The sequence below is a fragment of the Sceloporus occidentalis genome, unplaced genomic scaffold (assembly GCF_023333645.1).
Source record: "Sceloporus occidentalis isolate IW3139 unplaced genomic scaffold, rSceOcc1.0.p SCAF_1, whole genome shotgun sequence".
In the NCBI taxonomy this organism is placed as follows: Eukaryota; Metazoa; Chordata; class Lepidosauria; order Squamata; family Phrynosomatidae; genus Sceloporus; species Sceloporus occidentalis.
Window position 1 is genome coordinate 233,325,345 of NW_028316981.1, and position 17,418 is coordinate 233,342,762.

The 17,418-nt window shown below is 40.6% G+C and overlaps 1 protein-coding gene and 1 long non-coding RNA gene across 2 annotated transcripts in view; one reads left to right on the forward strand and one right to left on the reverse strand.

Moving 5' to 3' along the window:
* The window catches only part of LOC149323611 (uncharacterized), a 37,632-nt gene that overhangs the window by 10,770 nt on the left and 9,444 nt on the right, over positions 1–17,418 (forward strand). The gene's annotated exons all lie outside the window — the stretch shown is intronic.
* The window catches only part of RCL1 (RNA terminal phosphate cyclase like 1), a 31,601-nt gene continuing 15,559 nt past the window's right edge, over positions 1,377–17,418 (reverse strand). Inside the window, exons 5-9 of the mRNA XM_089490063.1 lie at positions 15,856–15,980; positions 15,084–15,209; positions 13,264–13,420; positions 8,683–8,786; positions 1,377–1,892 (exon numbers count right to left, since the gene is read on the reverse strand). Coding sequence (XP_089346189.1) covers positions 1,745–1,892; positions 8,683–8,786; positions 13,264–13,420; positions 15,084–15,209; positions 15,856–15,980 — 660 coding nt within the window. The 3' untranslated portion in view covers positions 1,377–1,744. The remainder of the gene's footprint in view (positions 1,893–8,682; positions 8,787–13,263; positions 13,421–15,083; positions 15,210–15,855; positions 15,981–17,418) is intronic.

A 17,418-nucleotide genomic window follows, 5' to 3' on the forward strand; every position in this document is an offset into this window, starting at 1 on the left:
AGAGGTGTGGGATTGGAGAAGCATCAGGCTACATCCCCATAGCCAGATGCAAAATGGTATCATCACCCACTGAGATCTTCCAGTGTGTTACGGAGGTCTGAGCATATGATGAAACCATTTTGTGTCTGACTCCATTCTACAGGGACACAACCAGGTGATTCTTTGATTTTCCCCTTCTCTCCATCAGATACAGAATAGTCATGGAGAAGGCTGCTTTAGTGGCTCTACTGTATGCTATAGGGGTGGCTTTAGTCACTGTTGAGAAAGCCAACATCTTTGAAAGAAATATATGCAGGTATAAGGCTGACCTTCATCTGCATGTGCCACTAACAGGCAGCCAGCCACAATGTGAATTAATTACACAGTTGTAAGTAACTTGTTATGAATGGGAAGGTTTTCATACAATATGCAGTCATGGATTGTATCCAGATATGAATGTCCCCCAGCAGGTCTGTGTCAGTAGAGTGGGCTTCCCTTCACCGTGGTAGCCTTCCAAATCTGCATCACAACAAATATGGGACATGCATTTATCCGAAGAGCTCAATAGATACCCTGTTCTAAGGTGCTTTCCATGCACCAGCACTGACCCTGAACTACTTCTGTCCACAGAAAGCTAAAACTATTTCAATGTTAGTGCAATGAATCAGCACTAATGGGCTTATAGTCCTCTGATTATGTGTCCGACTCAGGTACCTTAGTTTCCCACAGTTGCTAGGCAGCAAAACCAGTCACTGTCTTCATCAGTCATCACTAAAGAGACTATGGCCTGTTACAGACTGCCAAAATAAAGCTGCTTCGGGTCTCTTTGGAGGTATGCTGTTTAAATGATGCATGCATCCTAAGAATCCGGAAGCTACACCAAAGCTGCACTCCAGTGCTTAGGAATGGAGTGTGGCTTTGTCGTGACCTCCGGACTCTTAGGACCCATGCATCATTTAAATAGCATACCTCCAAAGAGACCCGAAGCAGCTTTATTTTGGCAGTCTGTAACAGGCCTATAGTTTTCATTCAACATGGCTAGAGACAGCATGGCACGTCTATAAGCACCATAAGTATTCATCTGTTTGAAAACATGATTATATAAAGTCTAGCCTTAGATCAAGATTTGACATAGGAGTCAGCAGGCAGATAATGCAGATGAATAGTAACTCTGTTACCACAACTAGCTTATTTGCTATGGTGCACATAATAATTGCAGTCTCTCTCTACAATGCATTAACTGTTAGCCCACCTATAGGATGAAGAGGAAAGCTTTAGAAAAACAAAACCAAGTAGACTAAGAGGAACTCATAACATATAGACAAAAGTTTTGGTTTGCTGTCATTTATAAATAGGCTTTATTTTGTAGCCTAGCCTTAATAAACATATGATTACAATGGGACCTATTTATGAATGAACTTCTAGCCTGAATTTTTCAAGGGGAAAATTGCAAAAGAATTTTGTATCTGAAATGCACAGTTTCATATTATATGGAAGCATTCCTTACTGAATTAGCCACTCACTAAACATTTTATATCATATAACTTATGTACTTTTTACATAATATTTCAGAGTGAACAGTTTAACAAAAATATAGCAGCTATTGCATTACAAAGTTTGTAAAAAAACAGATGCAATTAGAAAATCCACTTTTTTTTGAAAGCAAAAACAGATGTTACATGAAAGTTTTACAACAGAATTATCTCTTATGTAACAAACCATCAAGTGCCAAAGCAATTTTAATTAAAAGCCCACAGAAACAAAATCATTTTACTGTCTTGCTAAGATTGGAAAATCCTATGCCAACACATGTCATTAACACCTTTTCGCCACCTTTGTATTCTTCTGGTGATTTGGTTTCAATTTTAAACATAACCTGGAAATAACTCCTCAAATGTCGCAGAAACTCAATTCTGAAAAGAGAAAAGAAGTGAAATATGAATATACAAAACATCTCAAACTATACCACAGTTAACAAGGAAACCATCTGGACTCTAGTTGGGTGGGGAAACAAGGCTTGTCTCAATTGGTAACAATCCTCTATGCTAGGGATGAAAATCTTTGGCCCACAGTTCCCCCATTTGGCTTAGAACTTCTTATATTGTTTATTGTTGTTACCAAGCAATGATACACAATTATTATTTTAAGTCCTGGATTTGAGTTTTGGGAAACTAAGATGTGGCTTGTGGCCTGGGAGGATATTCCATGGAACCTAGCTCCAGCCTGGAACCAGGGTTTACTAAAGAATAGACATTTACAGACCTGAGCTGTGCTTTATATGGCTAGTTGGAAATGTCAAAACTAGAAAGATTTGCTATGGCCCCTTTCTGTCCCTTCCTGTCATAGAAATACTGTTACCAAGACCATTCCCAAATTGTTATTCATCAGAGACCAAAAAAAAAAAAAAAAAAAAAAAGGATTCTCCACCCTTGTTGCAGATTGTGGCTGGAAAGCCTATTTCAGCCTGAGGGCCAATTTCAGTTCCAGAAAAGTTCTTGGAGGGGAAGGACTGCATTCCGGGGAAGGGTGGGCCAAAAGATAACTGCATGTGTTATCTTAAAAGCTTTTACTAACAGTGACTAACCTTTAAAAGAACAATTCAAAAATATAGCCATGTTAATCTATAGAATCAGTATGTAGAGAGATCTTATACCACCTTTGGGACAGAAAGAAAGAAAGAAGGAAAGAAGTTGGCAGCATGAGCTTCCGTAGATATAAGTCTTAAATCCAAATGCAACTGAGGAAGTAGACTTAAGTCTACAAAAGCTCATGCTTCCAACTTCTTTATTTCAGTTAGTCTCAAAGATGCTACATACTTTAAAAGTAGTACTTCAAATTTTTTGAACAATACACACACAAATTGGGGGAGACCCCAAATGATGGGGTCGTAGGCAAGGGAGTGTGGTCAACTAGCAGGGGTGAACTCGGAGCTTAATAAGGTATAGGGTTCTTCACCTCTGCTCTATAGCATTGACCTAAAGAGGTCCTTCTCAAGTTCCTACGCAGTGTTACAGAGAGTATATTTCATAGCAGCAGATTATTCTTACAGCTGGTGCAGATGTTGCTGGAGGTGGGAGAGGGGATCACCTGTCCCATTAACTGATCTCACTGATCTTAACTGAGCTCTCCCTTCAGCCCATCTGCCATGGCCCCAGAGGAGAGAAGAAGCAATGAACATGATTCCTTCACCACCACCATTCCCATTTCTTTTTGTGTCACATCTTTTAGATTGTAAGCCTGAGGACAGGGCACTCTGTAATTGAAAAAATAATTGTAAGCCACTCTGAGAGCCTTTGTGGCTGAAGAGTGAAGTATAAATACTCCAAATAAAATAAATAAATAAAATCTCATGGAATCACTGGAATGCACTGCAAGAGCCATTTGTTCTAAATCCCTGCCATGCAGGAATACACAACTAAAGCACTCCTGAAAGATGACCATCCAGCTTTTGTTTAAAGACCTTCAAAGAAGGAGAGGTCTTTATATAATTAGTGATCTAATTAACTAAGGAGTACAGTATGTCAAGAGCTGCTCACCAAAGGTCACAGCAAGGCCTAGGAGGTCATGTGGCCCTCTGGATGTGGTTGGATTGCAACTCTCAGCAGCTGTAAACAACAGAGCCAATGGAGAGGAATGATGGGAGTTGCAGACCACCAACAACTGGGGGCCCACAGAATTCTCACACCTGCTCTATGGAGATGGAAAGTATCAGCTTGCTCAATGCACCCTGTTGGCAGAAATAATCATCTGAGATGTCGTATCACTTTTTTTAGTAACAGCACTTGCACAAGCAGTTGTATATTCAGGGAAGCCCCTCAAAATCATGCCAGTACCAAAATATGGCATTCTAAGCACTTATGACTTGAAATTCTACAGCGTGTATGTTTCCATTTCATGGTTTTAGAACCTGTACTTTAAGGAGATTTTTACTAAGAGATACTTGCACACCAAAAGGTAATCCATTCTCCCCTTACCAAATGGGACTTCTTGAATGTAACCCACTTGTAACTCTGGATTGGAATCCCAAGATTAAAACAACACAAACCTGTATGTTTATATTACAGTAAAGCCCATTGCTTTGAGCTCTACTATGGCCCTGGAGATCATGGTTTGGTTTTTTCCTCAGCCATGGAAACCCATTAAGTAAACTTGGGTGTGTCACAGACTCTCAGTCCCAGAAAAATCTGTGATAGGTTCACCTTAGGATTGCCATAAATCAGAAACTACCTGAAGGCTCATAACAACAAACTCCACTGCATTTGAAAGGATTACTGTTGGGTATATGCCTACAGGAATGAAGATAAAGGCAGACTGAGGGTCTGAACAAATACCATATTGCAGGGACATACAATTGGCATTTATGTCATGATGACTGAAATTAAAAATCAGGCAGTCGTGCTTATCAGGAGCAATTACATGGTGCTTGAAGATTTCATCAAGCATCACTACACTCATAAGAATTAGGTCTTCTGTATTCTGATGTTGTCTGCATTCCTACACAGGTTTTGAATATGAACCAACTTTTCCATTTCCACCCTTCAAAATACACACACAAATATTTAACAGCACATTCCAATGTACGGATACATTTGTTGCTGCTTATTATTTTGGGGAAAAGAGTTAATTGGAAGCATGACAGATGTGAACAAAATTGAGCATGTGCGGAGTAAGTAGCTATAGTAAGGGTCTTCTTCATAACATCAGGCCCACTCAAGAAACCTGAATGATAGGAAATTCAGTAGAGGTAAAAAGAAGTGGTCATTTATACCACACATGGTGAAACTGTGGGGACTCATTGCCACAAGATGGCTTGCCAGCTTGGATGGCTTTAAAAGGAATTATATGAAGTTATGTCAGGTGGGGCTATCACTAGCTACCAGTTAGGATACCTGCACATCACTTCCAGTATCAGAGACCATGTGTCTCCGTATTTCAGTCATTTGGTAGGGTACATGAGGCAGAAGATGCAGTTGCACTCATATCTAGCTGGTCGGCCATTGATTGGGCTGGTAGCTAATGAATCCACAGAATGATAGATTAGATAGGCCTCCAGCATGATCTAGCATGGCCTATTCCAACACAGGTTAGATTCAAAAACATAGCCATGTTAGTCTGGAAAATCAGTATGCAAAGGGATCTTGTAGCACCTTTGAGACTAACAGAAAGGAAGAAATTGGTAGCATGAGTTTTCATAGACTTGAGCCAATTACCAACTTGTCCTTTCAGTTAGTCTCAAAGGTGCCACAAGATCCCTTTGCATACGTTAGATTGTGTTTAATGGAGCTTTCTCCAAGCAAAGTGTTTATAGGATTCAGAATGTGGAAGTAATGAGTTACAAGCAATGAAGTTACCTGTAATAAATTATCTTTCTTGGCAATGAGAGATGCAATGTAAGTTACCATTTCAAAAATAACATACTCAGTAGCGGAAAAACCACTCTATTAGTATAATGGTTTCTGCTCACTTTTAAAAGTTCCCCCTTTTAAAGGGAATTTCAATGCAATCTGACAGGGAACTTTTTGAAGTGTTATGCCATTCCCTTATCAATCCTAATAACTGACTGGGATATGCCAGAGCTCCTTCCTCTGTCGTCTATCAGGTGTTCTGCAGGACAGCCATTTCCAAAGAATTAATCCACCCAACAGGGCAGGTCATCAGGTAGCTTTGCTTTGAAGCCAAATGATGTCTTCCTATGATCACTAGCACCAGTGACAACAGTTTAGTTTTTACTAAAGCCAATAGACACTACTTTCTTGCTTTTGTCTCTTGTCAGCTATAAACACTAGTTATAATCAATATTTTTCAGAGAAAGTACTAGTTAAGAGTGAAATTGATGACAGCAGGTCATTTTGTGATGAACTGTAGCAGGCTGTGAGGAACCTGCGGCACTCCAGGTTTTGTTACACCACAACTCCCATCATTTCTGTCTGTTAGCATCATTTCTGTCTGTTATACAAAACATAGCCCAACAACAACTGGAGGACCACATATTCCCTACCCCAGGACTAAAGAAAGCACAAGTGTCATGGACATTTACAGGCTTACTTCCAACTTTTATATTTATTTATTAATAGGTAAGTTGATACCAACATTTGAAATCTTTCTTTTGTACCATAGCTCCCAGAATCCTCCAACCAACATGGTCAGTGATTGCAGATTCTGTGAGTTACAGTACAAAAATAATTTTCCAAGTCTGACATTTTCATTTCTCTTGGAAACGCTTAATCAAACAGATGTTTGGGCCTAAATCTAATGTCTAATCTCAACTAGAGGAGACCCACTGAACCAACTGCCAGTACACTCATAAAAAGAGCAATTATTTGCATGAAGAACTGGCTTGCGTATGGAGGACTTTGGCCTCATTTTAATATACAGTCGGCCCTTCTTATACACTGATTTTTTATACACGGATTCAAGCATACACGGTTTGAAAATGTTCCAAAAAAGTATAAATTTACCTTGATTTTCCATTTTTTATTAGGGACACCATTTTGCTATGTCATTATATTTAATGGGACTTGAGCATACATGGATTTTGTTATACCCAGCGTATAACAAGGGTCCACTGTAATGTTTAAATGCAAGTTATCAGGTCAGCAATGACTTTTCTCAGCTAAGTGAGCCTGACCTGAATTCACTAATAAATATCAAAGTGGATTTTTAATGCCAAGCAAAAACCTTTTATTGAAAACTAGAATTAACATTGTAAGACCATAAAATACAAGAACTATTATGTCTATAATTTAAATTTTTTAATTTGAATGACTTATTGGTTAAGCCTGAAATATGAATGGAAAATTCATCTAAAGAAAGTATATTTAGAGCTGGGTGGAGAGTATCTAAGGATCTCCTCCAACATGCCCATCCTTGAATTCCCCTAATTGTTTCCCCCAAATTTAAATTTGGGCCATGAAGGCTTCTGAGGGACATGACTTGTCATTTAAGCATAATACCCTGGCACTATTTAAGGTCTCAAAACACTTTTGTTCTTTAGAAACAGGAAGTGACAGGTCAATGTGGAAAACATATCCAGCCCTACCTTTCTGAACCATGAGAAAATTATCTCTTTCCTTCCAAATAAACTAGTATTAACAGTTTACTAAGACTGCAATCCTATACATTCTTGGGCATTCACTCAAGTCAGTTTTCAGTCTGGCAACTCTACATGAATGTGAGATGTTCTAAAACCTGAACAGCAGCAGCTTCTGCTAAAAGATGTGAAAAAGGAGAAACTCCTGTCATCATTAACTACTTGGTCATGGCTTCTGCACACCAATCTTCCACTTCTCACCACTGCTTGTCAAAAGCTAGTTTCAGCCAACATTCCTAAAGAACTTCTCTTACCCACTTGAAATATTTTTCCATTCTGACCCTATTTATTAAATGTCAAGGAAAACAGATAACTTCCTTTGAAGTCTCTTAGGTTTTCTACATCTCCAATGCCAGGGGAGAGGAACTTCTGGCCCTTCACATATTTTGGCCTACAATTTCCATAAGCCACTGGGAACTATGGGGCAGAATACTTGTGGTGAGGGCAAATGTCCCCCCCACCTCTGACCTCAGCTACAACCCTATTTACTTGTCCAGTTCTTGCATATACATACAAAACACTATACCACTTTCACACATATACACCTGGCTCCTATTCTATCATCCCTCTTGCAAATTTTGCAATTAAAACTCACAACCATCATGAATCAGCTACTCTATTCATCCCTTTCAGCAACCACAGTAGGACCACAATACTCCAATGGATTTTACCCTTTATAGGCTTATCACCTGTCTAATGAAGTCCACATCACTGAATTACCATGTACCAGTATGCCACACAGGCTTTGCCCCTTCCAGTGTATTCTGAGATCCTATCATTTCTTACTTCTAAAGTCAGAGACCAATGTTCAACAGTTGTTTTCCAGTACATCCCATCTCATTGTGATGGCACCATCATTCTTCAGTTATCACAGTACTGTACCTTTCAGATATACAGCACCGGTACCATGATAACCGAAAAAGGACAGTTCACAGTCTAGTTGTTTTAATATTATTCCCAAATAAATGAGTATACCACCTGGCAGAAGAATCCTCGAAATGTGAAGAATCCTCAAAACAAAGCCAACTATTTTCCCCCCAGAAGTAATAAGTCACATACAAAGAAAGCAAGAGTCATATCTAATATTCAAACCCACAACTCAAAGAGAAAGAGTTTTCCTTCTTATAGATGGCTTTACGCCACCTGCTTAAGTATTAAACACACACACACACCTTCTCTCTCCTTTCATCTCTGCACACAAATTGTCAATGGTCCCTGATAGTTTCCCCTAAAGGATCACAGAACATATTAGAGCATGTTTTAACATATCTTTCCAAAATGACTGCTGCTCTAAGTCTTAACTATGAGGAACTGCAAGAGGCTATAGCAAACTCTCTCTTCATGTGTGTGTATGTGTGTAAGATCTGTCACTACAAATTTAATTTCTCTGGCCTTGTGAATTAACCAAGAGTAAGAAAGTCATTGGCTTAAGTAAAATCAGACAGCATGAAGTGTGTGGCATCATATATATTTAAAAAAGAAGAAGTACAAGTTGCTCCTTCAGCAGCTACAAATTAAGTACTCAACGCAAGGAGAAAAACTATTATTTAGTACAGTTAGCAAAAACTGAATAGGACTGGGTAATAAAATTTTCAAAAGGGGGGAGAACTTACGTGTATGGTGACAGTGGTCCTAACAGGACTTTGGAAACATCCTGCTGTCCAAGGGTCATGAGGAGCAGGACAAGGCTTTGGTTTGTTGAGTCCACACAGCCTCCCTGCAAATGCAAACACTTTAATAATTAAGCTTTGTACTAACCAGAAAATATGGGCAGAAAGGGGAATACGGAAGGGGAGGGAAAACCACAGGACAATGGCACTCTGCATTTCAAGGGTCAAAAGGTAAAACATTAATTCTGTAACCATTTTAACAAAGTGGAAAAAAGTTTGAAATTATTAGCAGGACCCATCTGTTTGTTTAAATAGGTTTCTAATTCCTGCCTGAAATCCAATCATTTGGTGAACTGAACTGTTTGTGTGAATCACCTTCCAGCTACAAATTTCAAAGGCATCATCTCAAACCCCCCTAATGGAAGGGCTGATAAGGGTGCAGTAATGACAACACAAACTGTCTCATGGAGACAACTTGACCTGTACTTATGAACACAAAGATTTTACACAAATTCAACCTGGACAATGAGGAAATGGTAATAGTAAAAGAGTTCTCATACCTAGGATCAAACATTGGTCAGAATGAGGATTGCAGTCAAGAAATCAGAAGACTAAGAATGGGGAGGGAAGCTATGAAAGAACTAGAAAAGATCCCAAAATGTAAAGATATACAACTGAGCACAGACTTGGGGATCATACAAGCCATTGTATTCCGTATTACCATGTATGGATGCGAGATCTGGATAGTTAAGAAAGTGCACAGGACGAAAATCAATTCATTTGAAACATGGTGCTGGAAAAGAGTGCTGAGACAGCCAAGAAGTCAAATTAAAAATCTCTCTGAAAGCCAAGATGACTAAACTAAGGCTATTGTACTTTGGCCACATCATGAGAAGACATAGAATCATAGAGTTGGAAGAGACCACAAGGGCCATCCAGTCCAACCCCATTCTGCCATGCAGGACCTCTCAATCAAAGCATCCCTGACAGATGGCCATCCAGCCTCTGTTTAAAGACCTGCAAGGAGGGAGACTCCACCACTCTCCAAAGGAGTGTGTTCCACTGTCGAACAGCCCTTACTGTCAGGAAATTCCTCCTAATGTTGAGGTGGAATCTCTTTTCCTGGAGCTTGCATCCATTGTTCCAGGTCCTGTTCTCTGGAGCAGCAGAAAACAAGCTTGCTCCCTCCTCAATATGACACCCCTTCAAGTATTTAAACAGGGCTATCATATCACCTCTTAACCTTCTTTTCTCCACACTAAACATCCCCAGCTCCTTAAGGCGTTCCTCATAGGGCATGGTTTCAAGACCCTTCACCATTTTAGTTGCCCTCCTTTGAACACGGTCCAGTTTATCAATGTCCTTTTTGAATTATGATGCCCAGAACTGGACACAGTATTCCAGGTGGGGCCTGACCAAAGCAGAATAGAATGGCATTATTACTCCCCTTGATCTAGACACTATACTTCTATTGATGCAGCCTAAAATCGCATTGGCCTTTTTAGCTGCCGCATCACACTGTTGACTCATGTTCAACTTGTGGTCTACTTGGACTCCTAGATCCCTTTCACATGTTGTCTCCTTCAGCCAGGTGTCCCTCATCCTATATCTATGAATTTTCATTTTCCACCCTAAGTGCAGTACCTTGCATTTCTTCGTATTGAAGAATTGCATTTTGATCCTGTCCTCAGGGGTATTAGCTTTTCCTCCTAATTTGGTGTCATCTGCAAATTTGATAACTATGTCTCCAATTCTGTCATCCACGTCATTGATAAAGATGTTGAATAGAACTGGGCTTGGGACAGAACCCTGTGGCACCCTACTGGTCACTTCTCTCCAGGATGAAAAGGAGCCATTGTTGAGCACCCTTTGGGTTTGGCCAGTCAACTAATTACAAAGCCATGTAACAGTTACTTTGTCTAGCTCACATTTTACCAGCTTGTTTGCAAGAATGTCATGGGGAGCCTTGTGAAAGGCCTTACTGAAATCAAAATATACTCTATATACGGCATTCCCTTCATCTATCAAGCTAGTAATTGTATCAAAAAATAGATCAGATTACTTATTGGAAAAAACAATGATGCTAGGAAAGGTGGAGGGAAGCGGAAAGAGGAAGACTGCATGCTAGATGGATGGACTCTATGCAAGAGGTCACAGGTATGAATTTGCAGGAACTGAGTTGAGCAGTGGAGGTCAGGGAGTCTTGGAGATGTCTCATCTACAGGGTCAAGACTGACTCAAGTGGATAACAACAAGCTTATCTCTTTATGGATGTGCTTGAAGCAGCGACCACTTGGCCATGTACTGTATAAGAAGCTGCCCTCTGGCTAACGGAGGGGTGTATCAAATTGCAGGAAGAGCCTTGCACCACTCTCACGTTTAATCATCATTTTGCTACTGGGAAAGCAAAAAACAGCTTCTCTGAAGATGGTCATATGTTGGACATTACACACCTAGCAAGTGAAATGAATTCATGCCAGCCTTTCAATGTTTCATGGTTAGTCCCAGTTGCAGAAAATTTGTAAGAGCTTCCCACCCCTCTCCAGAGACTTTAAGATCTCTCTATCCCTTCATTATGAAATGAGTCTTCTTGTGTGTGACTATGTTTTCAGCTGAGGAGGACTCAAGTGATAGCAGAGATTTCAGGAACCAGAAAATATCTGACATTTTTGAACACTGCAGACCCCAGATCCTGCAGCCAGAATGGCCAATGGGCTTTGTTTGAAATACAGCTCTCAAAATTCCCTAGCTGGTGTGACCAGTGGTCATACTGGTGAAGACAGTCTGAGAGTTGTGGTCCGAAGAGCAACTTTTCAAAGCGTAAAACTCAAGCTTCTGCACTCTACAGCAACCTCTTCAATTCTGTGCCTCACAGCCATTGCATTACTATTAGATCTCACTTCTGATGTATATCTTGTTCTCTACAGACAAGCAGACATGAATGTACTTTTGAAGAAAGCACCACTAGTTTGCACTGGTGATTTCACTACTTTGAGTTTTCTGACAGGGCTCGGGAGAGCGGAGCGTCTGCACACTCCTGAGCCCTACCGTGCTGTCCAGGCACCATCTTGCCCTGCGCACATTCAGACGGCATGCACGCCAATGACGTGCCTCGTGTGCTGCATCCAAATGGCATGGTGCACAAAGGACATTACAGTGCTGCGCCAGGGCGCTAATGGCACCTCGGCAGCGGCAGAGAAAACCATGTTTCATAGCTGCTTTTTCATGGCGTATTGTTGCCGCGCCATTTGGTTGCCACAGCCACAATCTGGGGGAGAAAGGGGCAGCCTCTGTCCGCTCCTTTCCCCTCATCTGTACAGGCCCTAAGTTAGCAAAAACTGGTTGTTCAGACACATATCACATGCTAAGAGTCAGACAGATGCCATCCTGTAGCACCAGCCATTCTGACCTTTAACATGTATTTTCTTGACCTTAGAAGCAATCAGGCAAGTATGCAAAGAAATTTGCTCTGGCTTTCCAATTCCATTCTGAGCCTTGCAGCCCATTAGGCTGACATGGATAAGGCCCATCTGTTTCTTCAGCTTTCATTAGGAAGTAATATAGACAGCATGGTGTCCAGTGACTCAATTTAACCACTAATGGATCAGCAGCCCATTTACTGAGGGTGCATCGGCAGCAGACACAAAACAATGCTTCTACCCACAACCTTCCACTACTATCTCCTAATTAAGCAGGCAAGGCTTTTAAAATGACATACTTGTTCCAATTGCCTACTAAACAAAAGTCATATTTTTGGCCAAGATTATTTGCTTCATTAGGGAAAATAGATTACACACAATTTAGCTTCACATTTACCATCTATGGCAGGAGTAGAGAATTTGTGGCCCTTCAGCTGTTACTGGATCACAGATTCCATCATTCCTCACGACTGGTTAGGCTGGCTAGGCCTGATGGGAGCTGCAGTGCAATAACAGTGAGAGGGCCACAAGTTTCCCATCGATTTATGGAATAAGGAGTACAACATGTAACAATGTAAAATAGATAAGAAAAAACATACTGAAACACGTGTTGAGAAATCAAATACAGCATGCCCCCATCATACGCAGGTGCACTATATGTGGCTTTCAGCTTACACTGAAAGCCGCATGGCAGAAGAGGAAATGGCATGTGCGCCCGCACACCATGTGCATGAGCCCCATTGTTTTCAATGGAGCTTGAGCATACACGGAATTTGCCTTACACAGGGGGCAGAACAGAACAGATCCCCCGCATAAGGCAAGGGCGCACTATGGTGAGGTACTCTTGTGTTTTTTCCTATAGCAAAAGTGGGTAACTGAGACCCTTTACATTTCTGCCCTATAACTTCCATAAGTCCTAACTAGCATAGCCAAGGGGAAAGTATTGTGGGAGTTGCAGTTTAAAAACATCAGGAGGGCCATAACTGTATACCCTTGTTCTTAAGAGACACTAAAACCAACCTACTACTCCATGAATCTGAGAAAGTGGACTCTTGTTCATGATGCATACTATAATAAATCTATTAAGTGTGTCAAACAATTCCTTTATTTTCTTTGCAACAGACTAACAGGGCTGCATGCTTTGGGAATTAAACTATTCACTTACTCTGTAAATTTCTTCAAGTAGCAGCTTTGCACAGTTTGAACCAAGATCTTCTGGGAGTACAGCTGTGCCCTGTCCCTGAGGGTTAGAGGCCAGCTCAGCACTAAGGAATGTTCCATTTGTTGTCTCTGCTACAAGAGAAAGTCCAAACCCCGGAGACCTGAAAAAAAAATGTGTGCAAAAGTATTGGCACATTGTTGTTGTTGTGTGTGTTTTTAATTAAAGCTCTCCTGTAAAGTTTTTCTCTATTAGAAGCTGCTTCAACCAAATTTTGCTGTAAAATTAAAATGTGGATATAAAATGATTAGCCCTGAACATTTGCCCTTATTCTTATCAAACTGGATCTAGAAAATCTTTCTTTGCATCAAGGAACAAAGGAAGCCATCTTGTACTAAGACAGACTATTTATCCATCTAACCTAAGTTAATTTCAGTTGGATTAGAAATGAATTTGTTCCACCATGCTCTGGATCTATTACATACTGCATCCCTTCTGAAAAAGTAATGTTGCACCCTCCCGCTCCCAAATCAGAAGTTCACTTCCAGGTTTAAACCCTGCCCTCTAAAAGAGCATCCTTACACTGATGCAAAATCCTGTAGCTTGAAGAAGTGCTACTTCTAGAGGCTTCTAAGACCAGCAATCTTCCTTGTTTTGAATCAACTGCTGCTTTTACCTGACTGGTAGCTCCAGGGATCTGCCCTCATCAGACACAATATCATCAACTATCTACCTATGGCCCCATACAGACAGGCCAAAATAAAGCAGCTTCGGGTCACTTTGGATGTATGCTGTTTAAATGATGCATGCGTACAAGGAATCCAGAAGTTGCACCAAAGCTGCACTCCAGTCCTTAGTATTGTATCGTGGCTTTGGCGCGGCTTCTGGGCTCTTATACATATGCATAATTTAAACAGCATACCTCCAAAGTGACCTGAAGCAGCTTTATTTTGGCCTGTCTGTATGGGGCCATTGACTCTCCAACATAAGTATTTTCCATCATCTCTTACCTGATCCTTTTATAAAGGGACATCAGAAACCTTTACAGGCAAAGCATGAACTCTTTCTGAATGCAGAGCATGTGACCTGAGGCTCTGTCTCTATCACACATACTCCAACAAGGAACATGCAGGGTCAGAGTATTAGGTAACAGATGACTGAAAGACCTCTTCTCGATCCATTCAGCCCAATACTGTCAATGAGAACTGGCAGCTGCTTCCCAGGGCTCCAGATTGCTTTGAGCTATGAGTGCATGCTGGCAAAGTGAGTTCATAGCCCAGCAGTTTGACTTTTACAAAGCCATTGCTCCTAGAGATTCATGAATACCTCACCTGCAACAAAAGCATACTGGCAGGGGAGGCGGTGGACCTGCAGATGTTTTTGAATTAAGAGCTGTGTAAAAACGGAACAAACTATGTCTCCTTTATAAAAATGTTTTAAACAGAGGCTAGATAGCCAGCCATTAGGAATGCTTTCGCTGTATATTTCTGCACTGGAAGGGAGTTGGACTAGATAACTCTTGGGGTACCTTCCAAGTTTATGATTCTATGATCTTCCATCATCCTTGACCACTGTATGGGGCAGATGGAAGCTAAAGTCTAACATTTAGACAGCCCCAGTTCTCCACCTGCCTTCCAGGGCTGTTGCAAAGATTACTGGGCTTACGCACATTCAACAGTGCTTAGAAGAGTTATGTACTGTAGAATATAACTGTTACTACTAGATAGTATTTTGGTAATTTCAATCTATCTGCTTCCCCTTCTATTGAACATGAAGTTAGTACACTACAAATACTTATCTTACCAAAGTATTGTCTGAAAACTTACTTCCCAGAGCTGGTTCCTTTCATATGGTCAGTGTGAATGTAAATATCTGGCAGGAATTTATTCAGGATGCTCCTTGCAGAATCCACAATTCGGTTTGCTATCTGAGGTGACACTCTGACCGAATAGCTGGTTTATGAAGTTAAGAAATCTCTTTCATGAGCACTTTTAAATAAGCAAAAAACCAATATACAGAAGATATTTAAACTTTGGGTTACACTTTATAGCTCTACTAAGAAGGGGAAATAGAGGAAATATAAAAACCAGTCATGAGTCTGATCTATAACATGGATGAAAGAATGCTGAGTGTACTCCATCTTAACACATTCCTTCCTGCACTACTCACATCCATGGTGAGACAACTTGTTTTGTCTCATCTGTAAAGCAGAAGTTTTAATTTATGTACGCACTGTGCAGAAAAAAACAACACAGAGATATGTTTAAGTTTCCATATGACACATTTTTTTAGATTACACTCAAAAAGAGGTGGCAGGGGTGGGGAGGCTAACAGTCCAATCTATTGGCAATTTTCTTTTAAAATAAAAATGGGACTTGAGAAGAAGCCAAGACTTTATCATTTACATTGCCACCCAATGGTAAAACATGAAAAAAAAGTTCATCTTTCAACAAATTGCTCGGACATTAAGAACTGGCTGTGGTGAAGAAGTTGCACCACAGCTAACTGTAATTTTTATTTGATAATCATTTATTTTATGGATTTCCACGCCCTATTTCAGAAGTTGATTTCCATCAACGAACACAGAAGGAAGGATACGCCATACCTCGAATACGTTTAATTTTCCCAGGGTCAATGTACTGAATAGGCTTTAATGCCTTCCTAATGGGACAACTGAATATCACCTCTCCTCCTCCTTTGGGGGGCATACCCCTCCTTGTGATCTGAAAACAGTGAAGAATTTAAATTAAGAAGCAGTCCTTGATTTTCTATCCAACTGAGTTATTGGTTCCACTTGGAACCAAAATGGAGAGAAAGAAGGTCCATCCAAAGCAACAAGTATCTTAGGATCCAATTATTCACTAGGATTCATACAGCACAGAATGGGAAATACTGTTCCTTGGCAATGGACTCCTAATGTAAGGACAAAAACACACAGGTTGAACACTAGTGTGGACTAGCATGTAAGAAAACGTCCATCCTCACAACCACTACCTATCACAGTCATTCTCTACCTACAATATTTCTCTCTCATGATTATGGAACTATGTATATACCTATAACTATGGCTCTACAGATGTTTTTGGTCCACAATTCTCATCAATCCTAGCCAGAGGGTGTGCCTTCAAGTCATTTCCAATTCCAACTTAGGGTGACCCAAAGGTGACCCTATGATGGGGCTTTATTGGCAGGATTAGTTAAAAGGAGGTTTGCCATTGCCTTCTACTGACGCTGGGAATATGTGACTTGCCAAGGTTACCCAGTGGGTTTCGGGGTCAAGCTGGGAATCAAACCTTGGTCTCCAGAGTCATAGACCAAAATTCAAACCACTGGGAGCTATATTAAAAACAACAACTCCAAAACAAAACAAAAGAAACCTCAAGGATTATAGTTACACATTCCTGTATTCATGTTGTATACAAAAATGTTAACAGGGGAATCCACAAAAATCAGACCCATTCAAGACTAATTAAATAAGCTACTATTGTGCATGTGTGTCTTCAAGTCACCTGTCGACATATGGTGACCCCATAAATTATATAGGGGTTTCTTAGGCAAAAAAAATACTCAGAGGTGGTTTTGCAATCCTTTCCCCTGAAATACAGACCTCATTCCCACTACATAATAAACCGGATGGCAAGTGGATCTGAACCGGTTTAAATGGCCCTTGTTCTGACTTGTGCCGATTCCCTGACTCAGTTTGTGAAGGGCCCCCCAGCTCTAAACTCATTTCAAGTGCTTCTTCCAGATATGCTGAATTACCCACATCATTTGCAATTAATTGATTCAGCGCTAGTGTGAACGAGCCATGGACCAGAATCGGTTCCCTGTGGCACAATCAGGCCTGTGACCCAATTCCACGTTGAATCGATTCATTGATTAATGTGAATGCAAAGTGGATTAAATTGAAATGTGTAAAGTTTGATTGCTGCTCGAATAGTGGGAACATCTATTTGGCACTAAATCGCTTCATCAATTCAACTCAAAAACCAGTTTATTCTGTAGTGGGAATGAGGCTACATAGCTTACAGCACAGGTATTCATTGACAGTCTCCCATCCAAGTACTAACCAGGGCTGACCCTGCTAAGGGTCCTGATCCTGATCTAGACAAGATATTTTGAGAAAAAAGAGGCAGCAAGGTAAAAGGTCATTTTCAGAGT